We start from the raw sequence: 23,735 nt of genomic DNA, 5'->3' as shown, positions 1-23,735 counted from the left end.
ATGGTAAACAAATTCAAGCTTCCTGAACTGGTACTATCTTTTCAGATGGAGGGTTCTGCTCCAGAGGGCAGAACCAGGGCTCTCTAGACTAGGAGAAGCTATAAGGAACCAGATTTTGGCTCAATATGAGGAAGAACTTCCTAAATATTAGAGCTATTTAAATCAACCAGACTGCTTCACTAAATGATGAAACTCTCTGTCACTGAAAGTGTTCAGTCAGGTGCTTGCTTTGAGAATATATACACTAAAATTGGAATAATACAGAGATTAGCATAGCCCCTGAGGAAGGATGACATACAAATTTATAAGGTTTTCCAGATATACTCTTCAAATGTCCACACCCTTTGATCCAGAGATCCCACTACTAGGAATATACTCCCAAGTAGGTCATTTATAAAAACAGAGTTCCCAAATAAACCAAAATACTTATCGGAACACTTTTTGTGGTAGCAAAGAACTGGATACAAAGTAAATGCCTATTGATTGGGGGGAGGTTGAACAAACTGTGGTAACATGAATAAAATGGAATATTACTATGCTGTAAGAAATGACAAATATGAGGAATCCAAAGAAATCATGGAAAGACTTGAGCAAAATGATGCAAAATGAAATGAGCAAAACCAAGAAACCAAAATACACGAGTACAACAATATAAGTGGAAAGAACAACAGTAAATACATCAAAAATGGATTTTTCAAAATTACACATAGAAAGCAGTGTTTTGAAGAAGAGGTATGAAAAAACACCTTCCCCATTCCTTTGTAGAGGTGGAAGGTCCAAGGGTGTGGATCATTGTGTATGGTTTCACAGTTGGTTTTTTTCCCCCAACATATTGATCGGTGCTGGTTGTTCCTTTCTCTTCTTCCTCCTTTTCTTTAAAAAAATTCTTTTATATCTATATATAAATATATGCAAGTTTAAATGTAGCCTTGCAGTTTGGGGAAGGAAGGAGGAAAAAGGAACAAAGCAGAGAACAAAAGAAAACTTTCCAGGGAGCCAAAGATAGATAGCTCTCGACATAACACAGAGTATTTATTACACGGGCTTTCTTGAAATGGAAATTTATTGCTATGTATTTTGAATCTTCTCTTACATTCTGCTGTGCACATGACATGTTTTTTCTTTTCTTATTTTGTGTTTAAGCTTTAATATTTAAGTTTATAATGTGTTTCTTTTTCCTTTCTTATTGTATATTTAAGTTTTAGAAAAATAAAATTTAAAAAATTCTGTTGTTATATAAGATGGCTTTCTGGGAGAGGGAGGAAGAATAACACTGGGGGAAATGTAGGCAATTTAGTAACAAAAGATATTGATAAAATAATTGTTGTTTTGGAAAGAAAGTTCTGAGAGGCACTTGCCGGGTACATTATATACAATGGATTCTTGTACTGGGTAAGAGGCTGGACTAAATGACCTCCAAGGTTCCTTTCAGTGCTAAGACTTTATCACTCTATTACCTATCCTGGGCTCAGTTTAACTTTCCGGGTAGGCAAATGTCTTTTGTTCTCTACTGTCTGTTGTTCAGACAGGGCCGCCTGCCAAATGGGCCCTAGACTCAGTGCTCTGACATCTCTCCTTTGTTCCCAGTGACTTGTAAAGGAGGCCTGGCTACTCCCACAGGATGCAGGGCCCTCTCCACCCTGCCCCCCCCCATACCTCAGAGTCCCTAAAGACACATTCTTTTCAATCCTGCAAGGTGCTGGAGCCCAGCCTCACCAAGTAAGCTGTATCCAAAGTATCCAGAGTAAGGATAAGTAGCTTTATTATTTCTCACAGAAGGAAGCAGCTTGTACCCTAGGAGCACATGAGGGTACAGAACAGACCCAGTGCAGAAACATGTCCCTGCACTGATTTTGGCAGTGAGAACTATGGGCCTGGAGGAATGGTTGGCTACAACCAGGAAGATTGAGGGCTCCTGCTGGCATCTGCCAGGCTCCCCAGCCCTGGGGCTTTGAAAAAGCTGAGGCTAAGGAGGAGGATCATGCTCCCCCAATTAGGGTATTGTCCTCGGGGGATAGGGGCAGAGAGGCAGAAATGGAGGTCCTTGTTCTTGGCATCACCTATGCCGTTTTCGGATCCCTTGTAGTTCCTGGTGGATGGCGCTGAAGCTGGGTCGCTGGCTTGGATCATAGGCCCAGCACTGCTCCATCAACCGGAACACAGCATCTGGGCATAGGTCTGGGCAGGGCAGGCGCCCCCCTGGGCATAAGAAGAACAGGTGAATAAGGAGAAAGTAGGAGACTGGATGCCCAGAAGAAACCCGGTAACAGTCAGTGGCTCCTCATCTTTCCCAAGGATTTCTCATTTCCTAATATAACACCTATCATCTTTGGATTAATTAGATCAGAGTTTCTTAATGTTCATGTGTGTTATGAACCTGTTTGGCATTCTAATGACACTTCAAAAGAACTCTTCTCAGAATAATGCTTTTAAATCCATAAAATAACCTATATAAAGTGCTTAGCATTCCTTAAGTGCTACATAAATGCTAGCTATGATTAAATGTAGAAAACAAAATTTATAGTATTACAGAGCAAACAAATTATATTAAATAAAGATGTAATTTTTTTCCTATCCAAGTTCAGGTATCACTTTGAAATCTGTTCATAGACCTTGTGGACCCTGAGTTAAAAAATCTCTGGCCTAGACAACTGCTAAAGTTCCTTCCAGCCCTAATCCTTTGAATTTTTGCTCAAGTAAAGAGTCTTAGGGATCAGTAAAAATCTAGCTGTCAAGAAGGCCTGAATTAAAATCCTGCCTCGGACACTTACTAGTTGTATGACCCTAGGAGGTCACTTAACTCTTCTCAACCTCAGTTTCCTCACCTGTAAAATGGGGATAATAATGACTCCTATCTTATAGGGCTATTAGGAGAACTGAATGAGATAACATGTCTAAATTGCTAAATAAAAGCTAGCTACTGAGGAGGGGAAGTGGATGCACAACTTCCCCAATAAAGTCGGAACCCGGAAGTTTACAGCCACTGAAAGGGAAGTCAGTCACCCTTCTCACCCTTTTCTACAAGCTCCCGAGTCTGCTGGTTGCTGAGGTTGGAGTAGGGAGACGCTCCCAGGCTGAAGGTCTCCCAGAGCAAGATCCCAAAGCTCCATACATCACTCTCAGAGGAGTAGCGCCCTGTGAGGAGAACCGAATTGGGAGGAAAGAGAAGCCAGTGAGCTGGTTTTTGGCCTCCTGAACAAACTAACGAGACAAGAAAGGAGCACCTGTTACCCTGGTGCCATGCTCTATACATTTGGCTGAGAGCATAACATCGACCTGGGGAGTGTAGCAGTAGATTAGGGTCTCTAAGCTGGGCTAGGCTAATTGTAGAAAGGGAAGAGGCTATAAGGGATATGTGTGTGTGTGTGTGTGTGTGTGTGTGTGTGTGAAGTTGGGTGACTGAGTGAAATCAGGAATGTTAGAAATAAACTCCAGCCCAACTCCACAATACAAGGTATGTAGACAGCCACTTCCAGGTTCAGATGGCTATCCACTAAAGAGGACACCTGTATTGACCTTGGTTAGGGAGCAGTAGCCACTCTGATTAGAGGAAAGGAATCAGTACCATAGTTAAGAGCTTCAGGTGCCGTCCATTTGACAGGGACCTGTCTGAGACCCCCTGAGGCTGCATAGATACCATCAGCCCCCTCTCTAGACATTCCGAAATCACTGATCTTCAGCACGTTCTTCTCTGTTACCAAGCAATTCCGAGCAGCCAAGTCCCTGGGGAAGGCAATAGCACAAGGAACTAAATCCATAAGACCTCCCAAGCCTGAACCGGTCCAAGGCCAGTCCTGATGACCCCAGCCCCTCAGCTTCAGCAAAGAGTCAGAGTGCCATCCGCCTTCATCTTGACCGAAGGGCATGATGTTCTCTTAGCACTCACCGATGGATACAGTGCTTGCTCTCTAGGTACTCCATGCCAGCGGCTGCATCTCCTACCATCTGCAGCAATAACTTAACTCGAAGCCGGGCACCCTCTGTCCGAAGAAAGGTCAGGAAGTCCCCGCCTGAGGAGGAGGTGAGAGGGACACAAAGGATTGGTGTGTCATTACCAGGTATTGGAAAAATCACCGGAGCCAGTCGGAAGACCTAGATTCAAGTCATGCCTTTGACACCTCTTATCGAATGAGATAATTTATGTAAAGTGCTTCTTAAACCTTAAAGTGCTAGATCAATCAATGAATTAATGAACATTTATTAAGCATGTAATAGGTGCCAGGTCTCCTCCTGGATCACTGCCTTGTCACTTGCATAACTCAATGGAACTATGAGCTGTGCTATGCAGGGTTACCCAAGGCAGGCAGGTCACAATAGAGAGTTCTGACAGAAGGTGATCCACCGGAGGATGAAACGTCAAATAGCTCTACTATCTCTGCCAAGAAAACCCCATGGATGACAGTATGGAGGACAGAAAGGCCTGGTGTTCTATGGCCCATGTAATCAAAAGAGTCAGCCATGACCGAACAACAACAAAAAGGGGCCAGAGGCAGTGTCAGATAAACATGAATTATTATTATTATTAATTACTGTTATCATTATTCCTAACTATGTGACTATTGGCAAGCTGAGGGCAAGTCTAAGTTATACCATGGACAAAGCTCTGGGCCTGCAGTCGAGAAGACCCGAGTTTGAAATCTAATTTCAGACCCCTAGCTGTGTGACCTGTTTCCCTCATCTGTAAAATAGGGACAACAGAACTACCTCCTATGGCTACTGTGAGGAAGAAATGAACTAATAATTGTAAAGCGCTTAGCACAGTGCCTGGTATACAGTAAGTGCTACATAAATGTTAGATATTATTAACTTAGTTTGCAGAAGGGCATGATGATACTTGTGCTAGGTTGTCGTGAGGAAAGCACTTTCTAAACACTGAAGTGCTATATAAGTATGTTATAATTATGATTATTTTCCCTCAATGCTTTTTATTTGTATTTTTAAGCCTTCAAAAATACAATCGGATATTCTTACTTCTAAGGGACTAGAAGCCTTGGAAATGAAAGACGGAAGGTATCCGGGTCTGAAGAAGGCAGCGGGGTGGTCTTGGCACTGCCACAGGAAGCCGCCTTGGCTAGACTGACTTCTCTAACCTGGAGACACTCACCTTGCACCAGCTCCATGACGATGTAGATGGGCTGTTTCTGGGTACAGACGCCAATGAGCCGCACAATATTGGGGTGACTGTACTGCTTCAAGATTCTGTGAGGGAATCACCAGGGGAGGGATCTGGTCATGGCCAGATTCATAACCCTACTTTAATACAGTACAATCTGTGTCCTCCCTTCCTCAGAAGTAGGGAGGTGGAGAGTGTACCAAGGCAAGGCTAGAACTAGGAGCAGACAATGTGGGCAGGGGTCTAACATAGTGGGGGCTACAAGGGGCCCTTTTTAATATTAATTTTTATAAATGTACATACTGTTAGTAAACTCTGCTCTCAGTGGCTTGGAGGTATTTATTTTGTTTTATCAAGTTACAGATACTACAGTGAAGATTTCAAACCAAAACAAATAATGGGTAACAGTAAAGAATAAAGGGTTCAATTTGCATATGCTGAGGAACACAATTTCCAAAATTTATTGAAAGATTCAACTGTCTTTTCTGGGCTCTGCTAGGATCTCCCTGTGACATGAGCCATGAGGGTAGGAACTACTATGTCTTGCCTAAACTTCATATCTCTCCCCAAGTGTACAATGTAGGTGTTAAAACAAGTAAATCGAACGAGAGTTAGCTTAAAAATGAGTTAGGGCAGACTAGGAGCTTGATGATGAGTCTATACTGCTACTACTACTCACCTTGCTTCCTGCAGAAACTTGGCCTTGAGGTCAGATGGGAGAGTTTCCCGACAGGACTTTACTGCCACCAGTGTGTTGTCGGCCCGGAGACGGCCACTGAACACCTCTCCAAAGTTCCCCTGAAACAATCTTAGATTCAAACCAGAGCCCTCACCATTCAGTCATTTTGTCTTCATCCTGTCCAGTTACCCTTTTCCCCTGGAACCACAGCATTATACCAGCCAATTCATCTTCCTTTTGCAAACTCTCTCTCCAAAAGATTGATCAAACCCAATGACTCTCAAGGAGTTTAAATCAAGTTGGGGAAACAACACAGGTACATATGTAATAAGAAAATAAGCTCCAGTTCTCTATGCTAATCGAGAGAAATGACATAGATAACCTTCTATTCGGATTTGAAATGCCTTATTTTTTGTGCATACCCTTTGACCCAGCAATACCACTTCCAGGGCTATATCCCAAAGAGATCATACAAATAGGAAAAGGACCCATAAGTACAAAAATATTTATAGCAGCTCTTTTTGTGGTGGCAAAGAATTGGAAATCAAGGGGATGCCCATCAATTGGGGAATGGTTAAACAAACTGGAGTATATGAATGTAATGGAATACTATTGTACTATAAGAAATGAGGAGCAGATGGACTCCATAAGAACCCGGAGAAACTTATATGATCTGATGATGAGTGAAGGGAGCAGAACCAGGAGAACATTGTACACAACCACAGACACATTGCTTTTGTGATGACTAACTTTATTAGACTTGGCTCTTCTCAGCAATGCAAGGTTCTAAGACAGCTCCAAAAGACTCATGATGGAAAAGCTACACACATCCAGAGAAAGAATTATGGAGTCTAAATGCAGATTGAGGCAAACTATTTGCTCTCTTTTTTTTGTTTCTTCTTTCTCAAGGTTCATTCCATTGGTTATAATTCTTTACAACATGACTAATGTGAAAATATGTTTAATGTGAAGGTATATGTAGAACCTATACAGGATTACATGTGGTCTTGGAGGAGGGGGGGAGGAGAGGAAGGAGGAGAAAATTTGGAACTCAAATGCTTGTGGAACTGAATGTTGTAAATTAAAAATAAATTAATTTAAAAGGGAAAAAAAGCCTTCTCTTTCAGCAGATTTATCCTCCTAATCCTATCAATCCTATCCTTTGGCTCCTTCTGAGACAATGTTAAAACTACATACCTTGTTACCACCTCACACCTATCAGATTGGCTAATATGACAGAAAAGGAAAATGACAAACGCTAAAAGGTATGCGGAAAAACAGGGACACCAATGCATTATAGTTGGAGTTATGAACTAGTCCAACCATTCTGGAGAACAATTTGGAACTATGCCCAAAGGCTACAAAACTCTGCATACTCTTTGACCCAGCAATACAGCTATTAAGCTGTTTCCCAAAGAGACCAAAGATAAAAGAAAAGTACCTATATGTAAAAAATATTTATAGCAGCTCTTTTTGTGGTGGTAAAAAATTGGAAATTGATGGGATGCCCATCAACTGGAGAATGGCCGAACAAGTTATGCTATAGATTGTAATGGAATGCTATTGGGCTATAAGAAAGGAGATAGTTTCAGAAAAACCTGGGAAGACTTATATGAACTGATGCAAAGTGAAATGAACAGAACCAGGAGAACATTGTACAAAGTAACAGCAATGTTGTAATAATGATAAGCTGTAAAAGACTTTGATACTCTGATCAATACAACGATCCAAGCCAATTATAAAGAACTTATGATGAAAAATGCTATCTACTGCTAGTGAGAGAAATGCATTCCAAAAGTGTAGACTGAAGCATATTTTTTTCACTTGATTTTTCTTTGCAACATGGTTAATACAGAAATATGTTTTGCATAACTTCACATGTATAAGGGGTATCATACATATTGCTTGCTTTCTTAATAGATGGGGAAGGGGCTGAGGGGAGAGAGAGAATTTGGAATTCAAAATTTAGAAATAGAATATTAAAAAGTTAAAAAATTATAAATTTTAAAAAAACCCTACATATTCTGAACATATACCAACTAACGACAAGTTACTTAACCTCCCTGGGCCTCAGTTTCCCAATCTGTAAAATGAGGGGGTAGGCCTAGAAGGATTCCAAGTTCCTTTCAAGCTCTAAAACTAGGCTCCTAAAATGGAAGTGGGTGTCATGAGGAAGTCACCTTTAAAGCGATCTACAAGCTGGCTAATAATTGAGGGTTTCCAGTATCCAAAGTATACCCGAGTACCTAGGACAAGCTAAAAGTATGATGACCAGTTTGTAACCAAACAAAGCTTTCTAGAAAGTGGACCTTAATAGGAGACAATTAGAAGACAAGCATATAGCTTAGGAGTTGAAAAAGGGGAGATGAGTACGGGAGAACAGGGGGAATAAGTTAGGAGACAAGTGTGACTCAGATAGAGGATACAAGTTGGCATAGTGCTGGCACTTACCCGTCCAATTCTTTCACCTAGCACCAGGTCTTCATGGTTCAGGGCCCACTTGTCCTGGGGAAGGAGTGAATTTGGGAAAGTTAGGCTGATGTTACACAGGAAAGTTACTGGGCTCTATGGGAGGACTACATGAGCTTTGGGCTGGTCAGGCCTATTGGAGAGGTCTTTTCCTACTTTGTGAGCTAAGGTGAGACAGGTAATTCTTGAAAGTCCCCTTCCCTCCTTTTCTCTTCTGTCCTCCAGGTTCTAGGACAAACCTCCTTTGGATAAGTAACAGGTACTGGATGCAAAAGGGGAAACGTAAGCCCACTAGGGTGAGAAGACGGACCAGTTTACCAGAGGATGGGGAGGGAAATCGAGAGGCTTGATTTGGGCAAATTACCTTGGGGATTGCCTTGTTCAGACTGATACCACTTTTTTTGGTGAGGGGCTGCTGGGAGCGGAGTAAATGATCAATGAGCAAGGGTATGCTGGGGAATCCATCCCCTTCTAGCCGGTACAGGTTCTGTGAGGTGGATCATAGCAGGAAATTAGCACTCCTAGATGAGGAGAGAGGCCTACCCCCTACAAGAAGCAGCTGCCTGACTTTTGCCTGGCCAGGCCTATGGGAACAGCTTGGCACTGGAAAAAGAGACCGTGGTCTTCTTGGCTTCGTTGTTAAGATATATGTCTTGTAAACAACAGATCAGATCCTAGTCATATCAGTTGGTCATACCATACCATCACTCACATGCTAATAAGGCCTCCCCTCTGTACCCTCAGATAGAGATACAGCATAGTTTAATGAAAAGAACAATGGATTAGAGTAGGAAACCTTGGTTCTATTCCATGCTTTGCCACTAATCAAATGTATGAGGTTAGACAGTCATTTAAGCTCTCTAAATCTCAATTTCCCTATGTGTAAATTGAATAGGCTAGACTGGATCACCTCTCAGGTTTCTTATAGCCGCAGAATTCTAAGATCCACTACCCCTTTTCTGCCTGTACTCTGTATTTTTCTGACTCAAGGGGCTTGCCTGAAAAGGGGATAATGGATACAATGCTCCCAGGGGCGTGGGCAAATGCATGCCCTTCATATGGCTCCCCTTGAACTCACGTCTGAAGACTGGATGATGAAATGCCGAGGCTGCCCATCCCACATCACGGATAGCACGTATTCTTGTTTTCCCTGGCTTTCTCGCACGAGAAAATCTCCAGAATTCACTAGTAACTCCTGCACTTCTGTTCGTGGGATGGCACCGTGATACCACACCTGATCCTGTAGAGGCTTCTGTATATCTGGGATGAGCTGTAGTGGTGGAGGGAGCTGGGGGGAGTGGGGGAACAGCCCAGATAAACACATGGAACACTTCCCACTGCCTCCTCCTCAATTCAGACTCGCATTATTTTTCCCCTGGACTATGGTAATAACCTCGTAACTGTCTCAAGAACTCCAATTTTTCACCTTCCAGTTTATTCTACACATATTGCCAGAAGAACAGCTTGGATTACGTAACTTTTCCCTTCCCCTCCCTATATGTCCCCCTACCTATGCCCATCGATAGAACCCTACTGCCTACCAAATTAAGTACAAAATTCTCAGTCTGACATTCAGAGCCCTTTACCATATGCCCCTCCATCTCTAGCCTTATCTCTCACTACTTAGCAAATGTTGCCTTTGCTTTAGCCAAAGCAGACTACCCGCTGTTCCCTGAACATGTTTCACACCTTTACCATGTCCATACCCTGGTTCTTTCTATTCCCTCCACTTAGAATACTCCTGCCCCCACCCCCATGCCTCCTGTCAAAATTCTCCCCTTCTTTGTTGGAAAGAAGGATCTGGTGTGGGGATGAAGTATTAAGGGAAAAAATGTTGGTGTAAAAACAAGAGGCAACGATAATTTTTTTTTAAATCCTACTTATCCTTCAAAGTCCAGACTGGATGCCAGCTCCTTAATCTTCTACTACACTCCCAATCAGATATGCTTTACTTTTATTCAAAACCCCTGAAGCACTTCTCTTATGGAACTTTTAAAATACTGTGTTAGGTTGTAGTTATTTATGGATGTGTCCCCCATTGTAAGTTCTCAAGGGCATGGAACATATCCAACTAATCTCTGATAACCTGTAGTGCCTACCACTGCATATGTTAGGCTCAATAAATGCTTGTTCCACCGAACCACATTCTTAGAGTAAGGAGCTAATGTATAACCAAAGTCAAGGCCTAGTTGGAGATACTGAGGTCATGTGGAGTGGGAGGTTGATGCTCAGCATTGTGGCTATGATTTCATAGGGGATATGTAGCTAACCCACTATAGGAAAAATAGCTGCTTCCAAGGATAGCACTTTTTTCCCATAAGTGAAGGTCTGGACCACCCTTCTTGACAGGACATGAAAAGTGATCATGGAGAAAAGGAGAAAAATAAAGTGGGAGGAATGTAGAGTGAATGGGTTTGGGACTTTAGCAGTCTAGACCTACTTACTGAGAACTTAGGGCGGAAGATTCCTGAGATATGGTTCTTCAGAATTTCCAAGGTGGGCGTCCTTCCGCCCTCACGCTCTTGCTCCTGTGATCAAGGATAGATTTCAGGGCATGGCTGAGTTTTCAAGAAAGGGGAAGAGGCATAATAAGGGTCTACTAAATGCTGAGAGAAGCAGAAATGAGTTAGGGAGACAATGTTGTCTCTGGCCAAGTCATGGGCCAAGCCTGGGGATCATGAGGTAGGAGAAACAGGCTTACTGTGGAGGAGGTGGAGTGCTGGTCATCTTGGAGCACGAGAACAGGGGGTGGCTCCCCAGGGCCCAGTTGCTCCAACTTGCTCTGTAGCAGGTCCTGTTGGGCTTTCAGTTTGGCTTGGCTACATAGGGCCATCTGGAAGTCTTGGAGTGCCTCCTGTAGGGCCTGGCGCTTCCCAAGAAGCTGTACTCTGTTGGGTAGAGCAGATGGCTGGATAGAGAAGTTCACCCCATTCTACCCTTTCTGTCCTTTCTCTCCCAAACTGTATCATCTATCCAGGAGGCCCTTTGACTCTGCTCCTTCACTCTCACCTCTCCCTTGGGTGAATGCTTTCTTCTTCCCTCTGAATCTCCTTCTGCATCTGGGTGACAACCTGTTGCCTGCTCATCACCATTTCTGTGGCCGCGGTCAGCTCCTCATTCACTGAAGTTAGGCTATGGTCCCCAAAACATGTCAGTAACAACCCCATCCCTTTCCTCCTCCAAGGACACAGCAGTTTCCAGTAAAGATGATAACCATCTTGCTTGTTACTGCCACCCCCTCAGAATAACTTTGTAATCTTCAACCCCCATGCTACATCTTGTGTGTTTAAAAGTCTCCAACCACCCTTCCCTCCCCGCCCCCCCACTGTATATCTGTACCCTGTAGTTCTCAGGCCATATCAGTACTCTTAGCACCAAATTGCCTACACAAACACAAACACAGTGGCAACCCCATGCCTCACACAAGTGCCACATTCCCACACGTACGCGTGCTGTACGCTCTCTATCGTCAGCTCATTCAACTGCAGCTCCCCTGGTTCCAGCTGTTCACCTTCCTCCAACAAGGTGTCATCAAAAGTCACACAGGGAGGGGTGCTCGGTGATGATCTGTGGAGGAGCGGGTAGTACCATAGGGGTCAGAGTTCAAGGGTGATTCCTGCACTGGGCAAGGAGAAAGTACTCAATAACGTGGCTTTAGTACTCGATGGGGACAGGGAGAAGGTAGGTGAACTCTTCACGTTTTCACTCGTAAGCTTACCCGTATTGCTGAAGAAAGCCTTCGTACTCAGTGTAGGGATTGATGCAGGCTGCAGCAGCAGCGATCTCCCGATGGATGGTTACCACTTCATCCTGTACCAGGCTGCTGATCTCAATGTATTCCTGTAGAATTTCTTTCCTGTTTGCCGCCCACCCCCAAGTACAGAGGATTTGTAGAAAACCCCTCTCACAGGATGGAGGGAGCTTTCTACACCCAAAATCCCCTACCCCATCTCATTCCAGTGTTCCACACCAGGCCCAGGACCTGATTAACCCTTCCTGAAATGTCACTCTGGATGCAGAGGCAGCTTGGTGATGCAGTGGACAGAGTGCCAGGCCTGAAGCCAGGAAGACCTAAGTTCAAATATGCGCTCAGATGCTTATTGTGTGACCCTGGGCAAGTCATTTAACCTCTGTCTGTCTCTGTGTCTTCAACTTTAAAAGGGGGATAATAACACCGCCTACTTCACAGGGTTGTTATAAGGATCAAATGATGTAATATCTGTAAAGCACTTACCACAGTGTCTGGTACATAACAGGTGGTTGAGAAATGTTTATTGTCTTTCCTCCCTTCCCATTCTGTCCCAGCCCCACCCCCGGACCCTGTCCTTGGTGCTATCTCCCTTTTTTCCTAATCCTTCCCCTTTTCATTTCTTCCTAAGGGGATTGGCCAATGGCCTGGGAAAGTTCTGCAGGCAAATTTGGAGTCTTTGGATAGGTGGGAAGAGGGATCATAGGATCATAGATTGAAGGCTATAAGGGACTTTAGAGATCATTGAGTATTATCTCTCCCTTTTACAGATGAGGCCCAGAGAAGTTAGGTGACTTGACCAAGGTTGCACGGACAGCAGAGTTAAAATTTGAACTCAGATCCTGGGACTCTAAATTTGGGGCTCCTACCATTGTACTGTGCTGCCAGAAAGTCTATCACGGGACAAACCAGTCTGGGGTTCTAGGGGATGCAGAGGACAAAGACTTGGGGAGCTACAGAGGGTGAGTGGGGAGGTCTTTACAGGATTAGGGCCATCTCCTGATGCAGGTCCTGCAGGGACTGCAGCAGGCCAGGCAGCAACAGCTGGTGGTGGTGCTGATGGTGCAGCTGGGCGGCCCGGATGCCCAGCACATAGCGGTTGTGATGCGCATAGAGTTTCCAGAGGCTCCGAACATACTTGTCCTTGGCCTTGTCCCGGTCCTTATCTGCATGGAGAAGGGGCCCAGGACATAGGCAGAGTTGATTAGATCCTCCCCAGCACTGAAGACAGCAATTCACTTTCCAGGGTGAACCTGACCCTCCAGGGCCATCCAGGAACTAGCCTAGCCTTTCAAGGCTCCTCTAGGTCAGGGGTGACCCAGGGCCGGGCTAGACCTCCAAATCAAGTGGATCACTCCCCCCCCTGCCAAGTCTATATGCAAAGGGCTTTTCTGGACCAAACCAGCCTCTAAAGGGAAGGAAAAAGGGGAAAATTGGTCCAGATCCAGCTTCCTCCCCAATGGCTCTTCTAGATTAGAGGATACTGAGGAGAGGGTTTGGTACTTAAAGTACCATCAATTCCAAGCCTAGGGTAATCTTTCTGTTACCATCTCTATTAGTAAGCAGCATTGCCTGAGTATCAATGTGCTTGGGACAACACTGGGGCCAATGGGGATGCCAAAAAGCTAAAATACAGTCCTTACCCTCAATGAACAAATCTGCATATCTTGGGTTAGGCCAAAGCCCAGAGACCAGTGAGGCATTAGTATGGCTAAGAATTGGGTTCTTTTCTGTTTGGCATCCTTACTCTAGGAAAGAAGGCTCCTTTCTCCCATGAGTTTGAAGCTGGACATGGCCCCCCATCGTAGATAGAGGCATCTGAAGAAAGTACCGCTGACCAGTGATGCTGCCTACCTTTGCTGGCTTCCTGGTATTTTCGCTTGGCCTGAGCACTGTCTCGTGCCAGCACCCGGTACTGACTTTTCAGCTTTTCGATATCGAGGCTGTGTATCTGGTAGAGCAAGAAAAAGTACTTAGTCAGCACTTGCTCTAAGCTCTGAGCCCCTCAAGCAGGGGCCGTTTTGGGATAGGGTTACCTCTGTTAGCAAGGAGACAGAATCCCTAGAAATGATGTGACTCTAGTAGAGTAATGCTGAAACCCAAGCTAAACAACACCCTATTCAGAAATGACCATCACATAAAGGCAGCTAGGTAGCCCAGTGGATGGAGGGCCAGGCCTAGAGTCAGGAAGACTGGAGTTCAAATCTGGCCTCAGACACTTACTAGCTGTGTGACCCCTGGCATGTCACTTAATTAACCCTGTTTGCCTCAGTTCCTCATCTGTTAAATGAGCTGGAGAAGGAAATGGCAAACCACTCCAGTACCTTTGCCAAGAAAATCCCAAATGGGGTCACAAAGAGTTGGATACTGGACGCAACTGAATAAAAAAGACTCAGCAACAGGTAATATAAAAACAAAAGACATTAACAAAAACCATTTATAGGTTAAGACAAAAGACTAAAGGAAAGGGGATTAAAAACAAGCAAATTTCTTTCTGTAGGGTCTGGCTAGTTTCCTCAAAGTTTGGGAGGTTATTTTGGACAAAAAGAAATCTAAATTCCTTGACTATTTGGAAGTGCAATGTACTACACTGATAGAGTACTGAGGCTGGGGTCAGGAGACTTAGGGTTCTAGTTTTAACTCTTCTAGCTGGGACAAGTTGCTTTAAGCCCTCTAGATCTTAGTTTTCTAATCGGTAGATGAAGCTATATCAGAAAGTCATACTCATGTAAAGGAATTTGGAACACATAACACTCCTTTTAGAAGGGCCTGGAATTTTTGTCATTGTGGAGGATGCCAGATGTGGACATTTCCTTCAATAAGTCTATCGCTTAATAGGGGTGGGGAACCTTCGGTCCCGAGGCCACATGTGGCCTTCTAGGTCCCTGGGCGCAACTTTTTGACCGAATCCAAGTTTTACAGAAGAAATCCTTTTATTAAGGGGATTTGTTCTGTGAAGTTTAGATTCAGTCACAGGGCTGCACTTGAGGGCCTAGAGGGCCACAAGTGGCCTTGAGGCCCAAGGTTCACCACACCTGATAAATTTTAGTGAGTAGCAGAAGGTACTTAGAGGTCAAAAGATTTTCCCAGGGTCACACAAATAGTGTTAGAGGTGGGATTTTCCAGGTCTTCTTGGCTCTAAGAACAACAACACTGCCTTTATTTAAGACCTCTTTCATCTCTTAAAAAGAAAAATGTTCTTATTCTAAACTCCATCCCAAAAGAAATGAGAAAGGCTGTAGGTCACATTTTGGCCACTAGGTGCCACCATTTCCAACCAAAGAACTAGAGAACTCATTGGTTATTCGGATGCTGGAATTTGAGCAGAGCAGGGCCAATGTAGTCTTGGAGAGGAATAAATCAGACAGGAAGAGAGGACCCTGGGGGACTGGAAACATATTCTTAGCATATGAAAATGAGGGGCCAAGTTAGTGCCACTGACTTGAAAGTGCTGAGTCGAGACTAGAACCTTAGTAGTCACCTAGAGCAGTCTCTGGTGACCTAGGGGTGGGGTTTAAGGATAAAATTTGGAAAGGAAGGAACCATGACGACTATAAAGATTCTAGAGTCTTGGACAAGGTCAGATAATCTTCTCTTTCCTTCATTACTTCCCTCAAACTTCTAACCATACACTGGATTACTTTTTGTGTGGGGGCAGGGGGAGTCCGGTAATCCATGATTCATTCCTAGGAGAGATTGGGTGTCACCGCTTTTGCAGGAAGGGAACTGGTCATACAAGAAAGAGAATTGTTTTCAGGTCAATGTGGACATCTGGAGGTGGGAGCAGAGTAGGAGCAGAGGATAGGCTTGGACAGAATGATGAAGAGAACTGGAAGTAGAGTACAGGCAGGCCCTTAAAGGAAAACTAACAGAAAAGAGGAACCAGAAGAAAAATACTTGTTAAGAAGGAAATGGTTAGAGTAACCAGACTAGCTAATTTTAGAAAAGGAAGGAGAACTGGTTATAACTAAGGGGCTTTTCTTTGAATTTTGAACCAAGAAATTCTTAGGAAAGCTCTGGAAAAGAACAAACTGGACAGGCAGATTCTCTAAACCTTTCATAGCCACTCTTTGCTACCCAAACTTTTATTCTACCAAGTAATCTAGAGAAAGGCTCTCCCAGCAATAACCCCCTTCCTGAACTCTCCCTACCCAGATTTGCTCTTTACTTTTTGGGAGGTAATAAAAGGATGACAGCCTGGGGTAGAGGGAGAAGAGGAGATGGTACCTTAGTGAGGTCTTGTTGGAGCTGCTGCCACTGTTCACTGTAGTTTTTCCGAAGCTGCTGCCGCTCACGGATCAGGATGCTCAGCTTGCTCAGGGGGCCTGAATTCAGATCTTCCGCATGCTGCCGAAGAAGCCGGCTTAGGCTTTCAGTCTGACGAGTTATTTCTGTCCAGGACTACAAATTGGAAAGGACAAGGTAGAAGATACTAGGAGAATTGAGACAGTGCAGTTGAGGGAGGCAGAGAAGTAGTTGGGAATAATAACAGTTAATAATAAGAATAACTAATTTATATAATACTTTAAGGTATTGACAAAAATACATACATTAATGTATTTGATAACATATGTGAAGAAAGGAAGAAGGGTGGTGGCAAAGTCCAATTGTTCATGTTGGCGATGCCAGGGTGGCACTGAATCGCCAACCCGTTTGTCCTTAGAGGGCTCTGCTGTGCCCTACTACCTAGGATGGTGAAATAACTTAGTGAGACTCTTTTAAGGATGAACTGATATCCAAAGGAGATATAAAAGAGGAAAAACATGGATAAAGGGCATTGCTTGTAAAGAGAGAAAGTGGTTAGTGCAGCAGTGAAGGAAATGAGGTAGGGAACAGAAAATAGAAACCCACCTGGCTGATCTGGCTGACATGGTCTAGGTTTCGGACCTGGCTGCCCGCCTCCTGTAAAGCCATGTGGTGTAGCAGCCCTGCATACTCTCGGTCACTCTTTACTCTCTGTGCCATCCACTTTCTCATACCCTCCAAGAGTCGAAGCTCAGCCTCCTGCAACTTTTGCAGTGCTCCATGCCCCTGAGGGCTACATAATTCAGAGGAGAAGCCCATGGTGTTGCCCTGGAAGCAAAGATATGTTTTCATTTCCAGTTGGAATCAAGGCATGGGTTCTGCAGGAGTCCCTGAGTAGGTGTGAGTTGGGCAGAGATGGGGACCCAACCAAGCAGATTCTTGGGGGTATGGTTGTAGGAATACCCATAAGATATAGCTGCCCTGGAGGCCTACAAAGGAAGGAGACCTTGAAACACTCAATTTCAACTAAGCAAAACAAGATGTCATTTCATTTAGAAAAAAAAATTGGGGGGGGGGGTTGTTCTCAGAGCACCTTCTTTAAAGTCTTAGAGAAAGGCCATTCAGGATGTGTCAAGAACAACTCACTATTACACATCTTCACAAAGCCCAGTGAGGCCACAAAGAGGAACAGGAACTTGCGGTTTAAGCCCTCTGCTTTCTTTTATGGGCACCACTAGCCCCAGGTCAGAGTTTTGTTTTCTCTTGCCACCCCACCCCAGCCCCAATTCCCAAGGTTTTCCTATTCCTGCTCCCCCACCCCTGGCAGAGGAGGACAGCAACTCGCAGTCTCCTTAAAATTCATACGGGGGCGTTTCTGATACTAGTAGATGATCCTGGATTTACAGGTGGCTTTATCATGTGCATTCTTTTCATACCGTGTCACTGGAAGGTCGCACCTTTCCGGTGCCAGTCCCTAGACCTCGAGGGCCATTTGGGAACCCTTACTCTAAGGGGATGAATGCTGTACCTCTGGTCCCCCAAATCCTCCCAATTCTTCCAGAATTGCCCGCCCCCTGAGCTACAGGAATCACCACCATGGAATCCTACCCCCGCTTCCTCTCCCAGCTCAGGATCTTTGGGATACTCGCTCCTATCTTCCTCCTCAATCCCACCCAGCCCCGCCTGGGCTCCTCAAGACCCTTCTAAAAATCCTCCTTCTCTTCTCTTCCCCCGCCGTTTCCCCCGCCCAGAGATCCAAGTAGCCTCCAGCTCTCCACTGTCCCCGGCCCCCGGTCTTCGAGTCCTCTCCCGTACCCTGCCCGCCGCGGAGCCTGCTCTCCTCCCCGGGGACCCGCTAAGATGCTACGGCGCCGCGGCTGCGCGGCTGGGGGTGGGGGGTTACCGGCGCTGGGAGCTGCTCCTGGCGGCGGCCGCGCTGCCCCCACTCCGGCCCCTGCCCCCGCTGTCTCTCCGGCCAGTTCCTGATTCTGTCGCTTCCTCCTCCCGCCGTTTCACGTGGCCCCGGCCTTAGGGCGGGTCGGAAGAAGGGGAGACGGGAGGAGGGGTGGGGGGGAGTGAGGCGGGGGCTGCTCTGAGACCCTCAGTGTGCAGGAGGATCTCTTCACGTCGGCCTAGGGTTGGTGGGACAGCTTGGGCGCAACCTTTCTCCCAAAGGGGAGAGCTGGTCATCTTTATTTAGCAGCCTGGCAAGCTTCTAAAAACTGCGAACCCCTCGCCCCTCACTCCCAGCCCAGGCCGCCCCCTCTCCCTAGGCTTCGGATTCTAGGATTCTGCAAAGCCGTGGAGCTGAGGCTTGCGGCCCAGAGCAGTCCACGAGAGGTTCAGAGGGTTGCAGCTTGTGGGTTCGTGGCAGGTGAGAATGAGTCAGGTTTGGATGGGGACAGGGAGTGGTGGATCAAATAGGCTGACCTTCCTGAGACTACCCTCCCCCGCCTCCCCAGTCGCTTAGAGACCAGGGAAAAGGAGGGAGGGGCAGTGAGGAAGAAGAAAGGGTGAAGTACAGAATGCTGACCAAACCAGCGACCAAGCCCGCCTTCAAATGACTGATGATGAAACATACCTTTCACCTCTCGGCAGAGAAAGGTGATGGGCTAGGGGTGCAGAATGAGATCTGAATTATCAGAGCCAGCCAATATGCTGATTTCTTTTGTTTGACTCTACATGTTTGTCAAGGGAAAGCTTCTACTTGGTGAAGGAAGGTAGATTAGTGGGTAAGGACAGACATAAAAAAGAGCACCTACAAAACATTTTTTAGAACACCAAGAGCAAAAAGAGTATAAAGGGGAAACAGAGCATTTTTGTTACTACATTGTTATACTTCATATATATTTCTTTAAAAAGCTGCAACAGAAATTCACAATTTCTTATATAATCTTTCCTGTTTTTTTTTGGGGGGGGGTAACTTGAGATTTTTGTGTTCATTAAGTTCACAATACAAAAGAAAAAAATTTTTTAAAAAGATTGAGTCTGGTAGGGGTGGCAAAAACCATGGGAAAGCCAGGCTCTGAGTTGGGGAAAGGGTGAAAAGATTATGAGGTTCTTGGACAGATTTTTTTTTTCTTGATTCCTTCTTTCCCAGAGGATGGGGCTTGAAGAAAGTACATCAGAAATCAAGGAGGTGGATGGACTAAATGACTTGTAAGGTAGCTTTCGACTCTAAATCCATAATCCTTGGATTGACATAAGAATAAGAGGCTAGAGAAAAAGTGCAGCCCAGGATAAGGGAAGTTTGGGAGGAACATGGTAACCACCTTGAAGTGTTTGAATGGTTGTCACATAGAAGAGAGCCTAGATTTGTTCTGCTAGGCCTCAAGGGCGATAGTAAGTGGGATCTGAAGAAGCAAATCTAAGCTTGATTTGAGCAAGACCTCCTAAACAATTAGAGAAAACCAAAAATGGAATTGCCTTGAGAAATAGTGAGTTTTCTTTCCCAGAAGGTCTTTGAGCAAAGGTTGGACAACCACTTATTGAAAATACAGAGAGAATTCTTTTTCAGATGTGTTCGACTAGATGGCCTTTGGGGTTTCTTCCACTTCTTGACATTCTGTGATTCTGAGGCTTGAGCACTTATGAAGAAGGGACACAAGGCTATTAGAACTTTTCCTAGTGTTAAAAATGAGTGACCACACCTCTGCCAGGGCAATAGGATGGTGAACCCTGGGGAGAAGTCAAGTTGGAGACCCTTGGATGATATCATACATATGCCTCATCAGTCAACAAGCAACCAGCACCTAGAGGGATCCTTATAGTATGGTAGGGATAGAGAAGTGGACTGAGATAGGACACCAGTAAAGTATGTATGAATGATGACCATAATAATACAAAGGAGAATAATTATGAAAGATTTCAGATGTGATCACAGGAGTAACACATAATACTGATAATGAAGTATGGCTCCTACCTCTTCCGCAAGAAGTTGTGGAATACTGATGCAGAAACATGAATTTTTAAATGTGGTCAATGAGTCTTCCAAAAATATATTTACATAGAACATTTATTAAGCACTTACTATGTGTCAGGTATTAGGCTAATCGATGGGAATACAAATACATCCAAGGCAATGCTTGCACTCAAGAGGAATGGCAACGCATAAAGGGAGTTCGTAAAGGAGTGGGGAGCGCTCATCATTACAAAGAGTGGAGATGGGAAATGGAGTGGAGGTGTAGTTTAGGACAAGATAAGGTGAAAGCTCACCTCACCTATCAAAAGTTCCCGTTTTCTAAGGGAAGACTCCAAAGTTCCTATGGGAGAGAGATAGGGATGACTTACTTGGTATTTGGTGAAGGGTAAATTAATGGGAAATAATAGGAAGAAATCAAGAAAGAAAGCATTGATTCTGGGTATTGTAGTGCCTGCCTGTAATGTCTTTCACTGGGGGTGTTTGAGGCTGGTCTTCATTCGAATTCTGGGACTGTGAGCTGCAGCAGGGCTGAAGAGAACTGATGTTTGCATTATGTGGCACAAATATGGTAGATGCTTGGGAGTAGAGGGCCACTAGGCCCAAGTCAGAAAAACCAAGTCGGTTAAAACTTCTTTGTCCATCAGTGATGGGATGATACCTATGAGTGGGTACACTTTCAGCCCGGGAGAATGGGGACCCAGTGTTCCAAAAATAGTGACTTTGTTGTTGTTTCAGTCATGTCCGACTCTTTGTGACCCCATTTGGGTTTGGGTTTTTTTTGGGGGGGTGGCAAAGATACTAGTGTGGTTTGCCATTTACTTCTTCAGCTCATTTTACAGATGAGGAACTGAGGTAAGTAGGGTTAAGTGACTTGCCCAGGGTCACACAAGTAGTGTCTGATTTGAACTCATGAGGATGAGTTTTCCTGATTCCAAGCCCAGTGCTCTACCCACTGTACCACCTAGTATCTCTTTTAAAAAACTGTAACGGAGGTTCTGTTTCACATACAATTCCTCTTTTTTTTGTATACTGAAATGTTGATTCAATTTGCAATTTAAAAAAAAACACATAAACATGTTTAAAAATATTTTAACAGTTTAAAAGTTAAAAAAAAAAACTGTGAGACTAAGCGGGGAATTCTGATCTGAGCTCATGAAGTATCATAAAGTATCTAAATACCTCCTTGGCTCACTCAGGAATAATAGTCCACATTTACCAAACTTTGTACCAGGTTATCACTAAAGACATTTAGGCAGAGTTGTCTACCTTCCATCGACAGTAACACCATCTTCTGTGACTCTTTGACACAGAAGTTGAGGTAAGCAAGCAGAATGATGTCACTAGCCATTTTTTCATATCATGAAAAGGGTGTGCTCTGAACCCCACCCAAGTTCACGTTTGGGATCCAATCAAGTGGATCTGGCTCTCTGATTTGTTTGTCCCAGTTGCTTCTTCTGAAACCTTTTCTGGTAGGGCCATAGAGCTAGAGCTGGAAGGGACCTCAGAGGTCATCTAATCCAACCCTCTCATTTTACAGATGAGGCTAAGGGAAAGGCAGGTGCACCTCGTGTCACATTGATAGGGTCAGAGGGGAATTTGAATCCAGGTCCTATCACTCCTCTTTGCCTTGTACTATACTAGGAGAGCCTACTATGTTAACCACTCTCAGGGAAGGGGATCTCAAACTCAAATAATGACATTTCTCCCTGCCAGTTTCATAATAGCAGCCTCAGTTTTGCCTCATCCTCCCTTTCAAACCCCATGTTTAGGTCAATGGGGCAAGAGTCACTACTTGCTTAATAGGAAGTGTATTTAAGGGTTAGAGTGGGGGCAGCTGGAATCAATATTGTGAAATTGAGGCAGTCATTATGTATGTTAATATATTAACTCCCTGATACCTAATTGATTCTGAGTTTTCTTGCAAATGTGGGTGCTTCACTTGATTTACCTGGGACAGCCTAGAGTGATTCTGTGCCTATGCTAGGCTCTTTCAACAACCTCACTCAGAACTCAAGATTCTACATTACTACATGCTTTAGGGAGGGAAGGTAGGTACTGCATGGTCTTCAAATACCACTATCTCTGATCCTAACTCTGTGGAAACCCAACGAGGGGAAGCACCCATGGTGAAGTGCACATACGATTCCCAGATACAATGTAACAGAAGACAGCACTGAAAAGGTTGTACAAATATGGCCTCCAACTCATACATGTATACTTAAGAACTCTGATTATGGCAAAGTGAAATGACAATTTCCGAGGACTAACACTGATGTCAGCATATGTTCTGCCTCCCTGCAGAGAGGTGGTGGACTATAGATTTGGAATATATTTTCAGACATGCCCAAGGCATTGATATGTTTTGCTTAATTTATCATAGGGGAGGGTTCTACTGCTGGTCATGGAGGTGAGTGATTGGGAAGTACAATGATATATATTTTTTTGAAAAGCCATAAAATATTTAAAAAGGAAAAAGGCAGATTTAGACTTGATATAAGAACACTTCCTAACAACTGTAACTATGTGGAAGTGAAAACAGGCTGGCTTGGGTGGGAGTGGGTTATCCTTCACTGGAGGTCTTTAAGCAAAGGCTAGATGATTTTTTAGACTGTGTTGTAAAGGGAAAACAGGTTGGACTGGATGACCTCTGAAGTCCCTTATGACTCATTCTGTGAGTCCAAGTTTCTCTAGGGAGCTGTTCGAAGTGAGAATTAACTACCTCAGAGATGATGGCAGACACAGGAACACAACACACAGGCAGTTGAAGATAAACTGAAGGCCAAGTTGAGCCAGGTAGGACATGAAACTCACAGGCAGGTCTAAATGTCCTTATTTCAAGGACTTCACTTATGGTACAGAGCTAATTTGAAGCCAGGAAGATCTGGTCTCTGATATAAGTTCATTATGTGGCTCTAAGTCAGGACTGTCAAACTCAATGAACTATCTGTATAGGAGTGGCATATCAACTTAGTTTTAAGATATAATTTTATCTAAGCTTTATTGTATTTTAAAAAATTTCCCAATTACATGCACACTTGGGAGTCAGTGTTTGACATCTCTTCTCTAAACACCTCTTTAGGACTGTTAAGTTGCAGAGGCGCTGACCAGCACTAGCAGGAGTTTCCTATTCCAATCACAAATCCAATCCCTGGCCCTATTCTTACTCCCCCAAACTTTCGTAGCTAGAAGGTGGTGGATGTCCCTAAATTAAATACCTCCTAGTTCTTCTGTTCTAATTCTCCTGATTAGAACTGGCCTTAATCCTCAGGAAGAGTTCTTACTCAAAGCACAGGATGGCAGAAAACCAGAGCACAGCAGCATCAAGCAGGATCACAGAACTTAGAATTGGAAGAAACTTTAAAGACCATTTGGTCCAGTAGCCTCATGGTACAGATGAGGTAAATTAGGTGAAGGAATTTGCCAAAGATGATGAATCTATTAAGTGGAGGTAGAATTTGAATGCAGGTCCTTGACTCCAGATTCCATCTCCTCCTCAGGCAGCGAAGACAGAAACTAGGAAGGAGTGGATAGAAACCAAGAGGTAGAAAAGCTGGGCAGA

The 23,735-nt window shown here is 44.4% G+C and overlaps 1 protein-coding gene and 1 non-coding gene across 3 annotated transcripts; one reads left to right on the top strand and one right to left on the bottom strand.

Annotated features, from left to right (window-relative positions):
- Positions 1 to 220: 220 nt before the first annotated feature.
- On the top strand, positions 221 to 324 carry LOC118830359. The gene has a single exon (XR_005009010.1). It is a non-coding gene; the product is annotated as a U6 spliceosomal RNA (small nuclear RNA).
- Positions 325 to 1,290: 966 nt separating this feature from the next.
- FES (FES proto-oncogene, tyrosine kinase) lies at positions 1,291 to 18,272 on the bottom strand. 2 transcript variants are annotated; one of them, XM_036737112.1, is made up of 19 exons: positions 18,158 to 18,272; positions 16,861 to 17,082; positions 16,237 to 16,410; positions 13,864 to 13,960; positions 12,992 to 13,175; positions 11,980 to 12,117; positions 11,709 to 11,828; positions 11,271 to 11,393; positions 10,963 to 11,149; positions 10,706 to 10,789; positions 9,340 to 9,549; positions 8,626 to 8,748; positions 8,244 to 8,297; positions 5,793 to 5,911; positions 5,105 to 5,199; positions 3,887 to 4,010; positions 3,566 to 3,723; positions 3,013 to 3,135; positions 1,291 to 2,199 (listed from the first exon to the last, which is right to left on the bottom strand). In XM_036737112.1, exons 2-19 carry the CDS (start codon positions 17,071 to 17,073, stop codon positions 2,057 to 2,059), a joined length of 2,469 nt encoding a protein of 822 aa, XP_036593007.1. In that variant the 5' UTR covers positions 17,074 to 17,082; positions 18,158 to 18,272; the 3' UTR covers positions 1,291 to 2,056. The 2 variants fall into 2 exon arrangements, with proteins under 2 accessions (XP_036593007.1, XP_036593008.1); XM_036737113.1 differs by lacking the exon at positions 18,158 to 18,272 and adding an exon at positions 18,070 to 18,094.
- Positions 18,273 to 23,735: the final 5,463 nt, after the last annotated feature.

This window comes from Trichosurus vulpecula, chromosome 8 (assembly GCF_011100635.1).
Source record: "Trichosurus vulpecula isolate mTriVul1 chromosome 8, mTriVul1.pri, whole genome shotgun sequence".
Taxonomy (NCBI): domain Eukaryota; kingdom Metazoa; phylum Chordata; class Mammalia; order Diprotodontia; family Phalangeridae; genus Trichosurus; species Trichosurus vulpecula.
Note: the sequence above shows the minus strand (reverse complement) of the source record. Positions and strands in the feature narration are given on the sequence as shown.

Excerpts from the sequence above, each read along its gene's own strand:
- FES (XM_036737112.1), bottom strand. The coding sequence starts at position 17,073 with ATGGGCTTCTCCTCTGAATTATGTAGCCCTCAGGGGCATGGAGCACTG. Across the intron at positions 8,749-9,339 it reads TCATCATCCAGTCTTCAGAC|AACCTGTACCGGCTAGAAGG; the intron begins GTGAGTTCAAGG and ends TCCACCTCACAG. Across the intron at positions 5,912-8,243 it reads TAGGTGAAAGAATTGGACGG|GGGAACTTTGGAGAGGTGTT; the intron begins GTAAGTGCCAGC and ends AGATTGTTTCAG.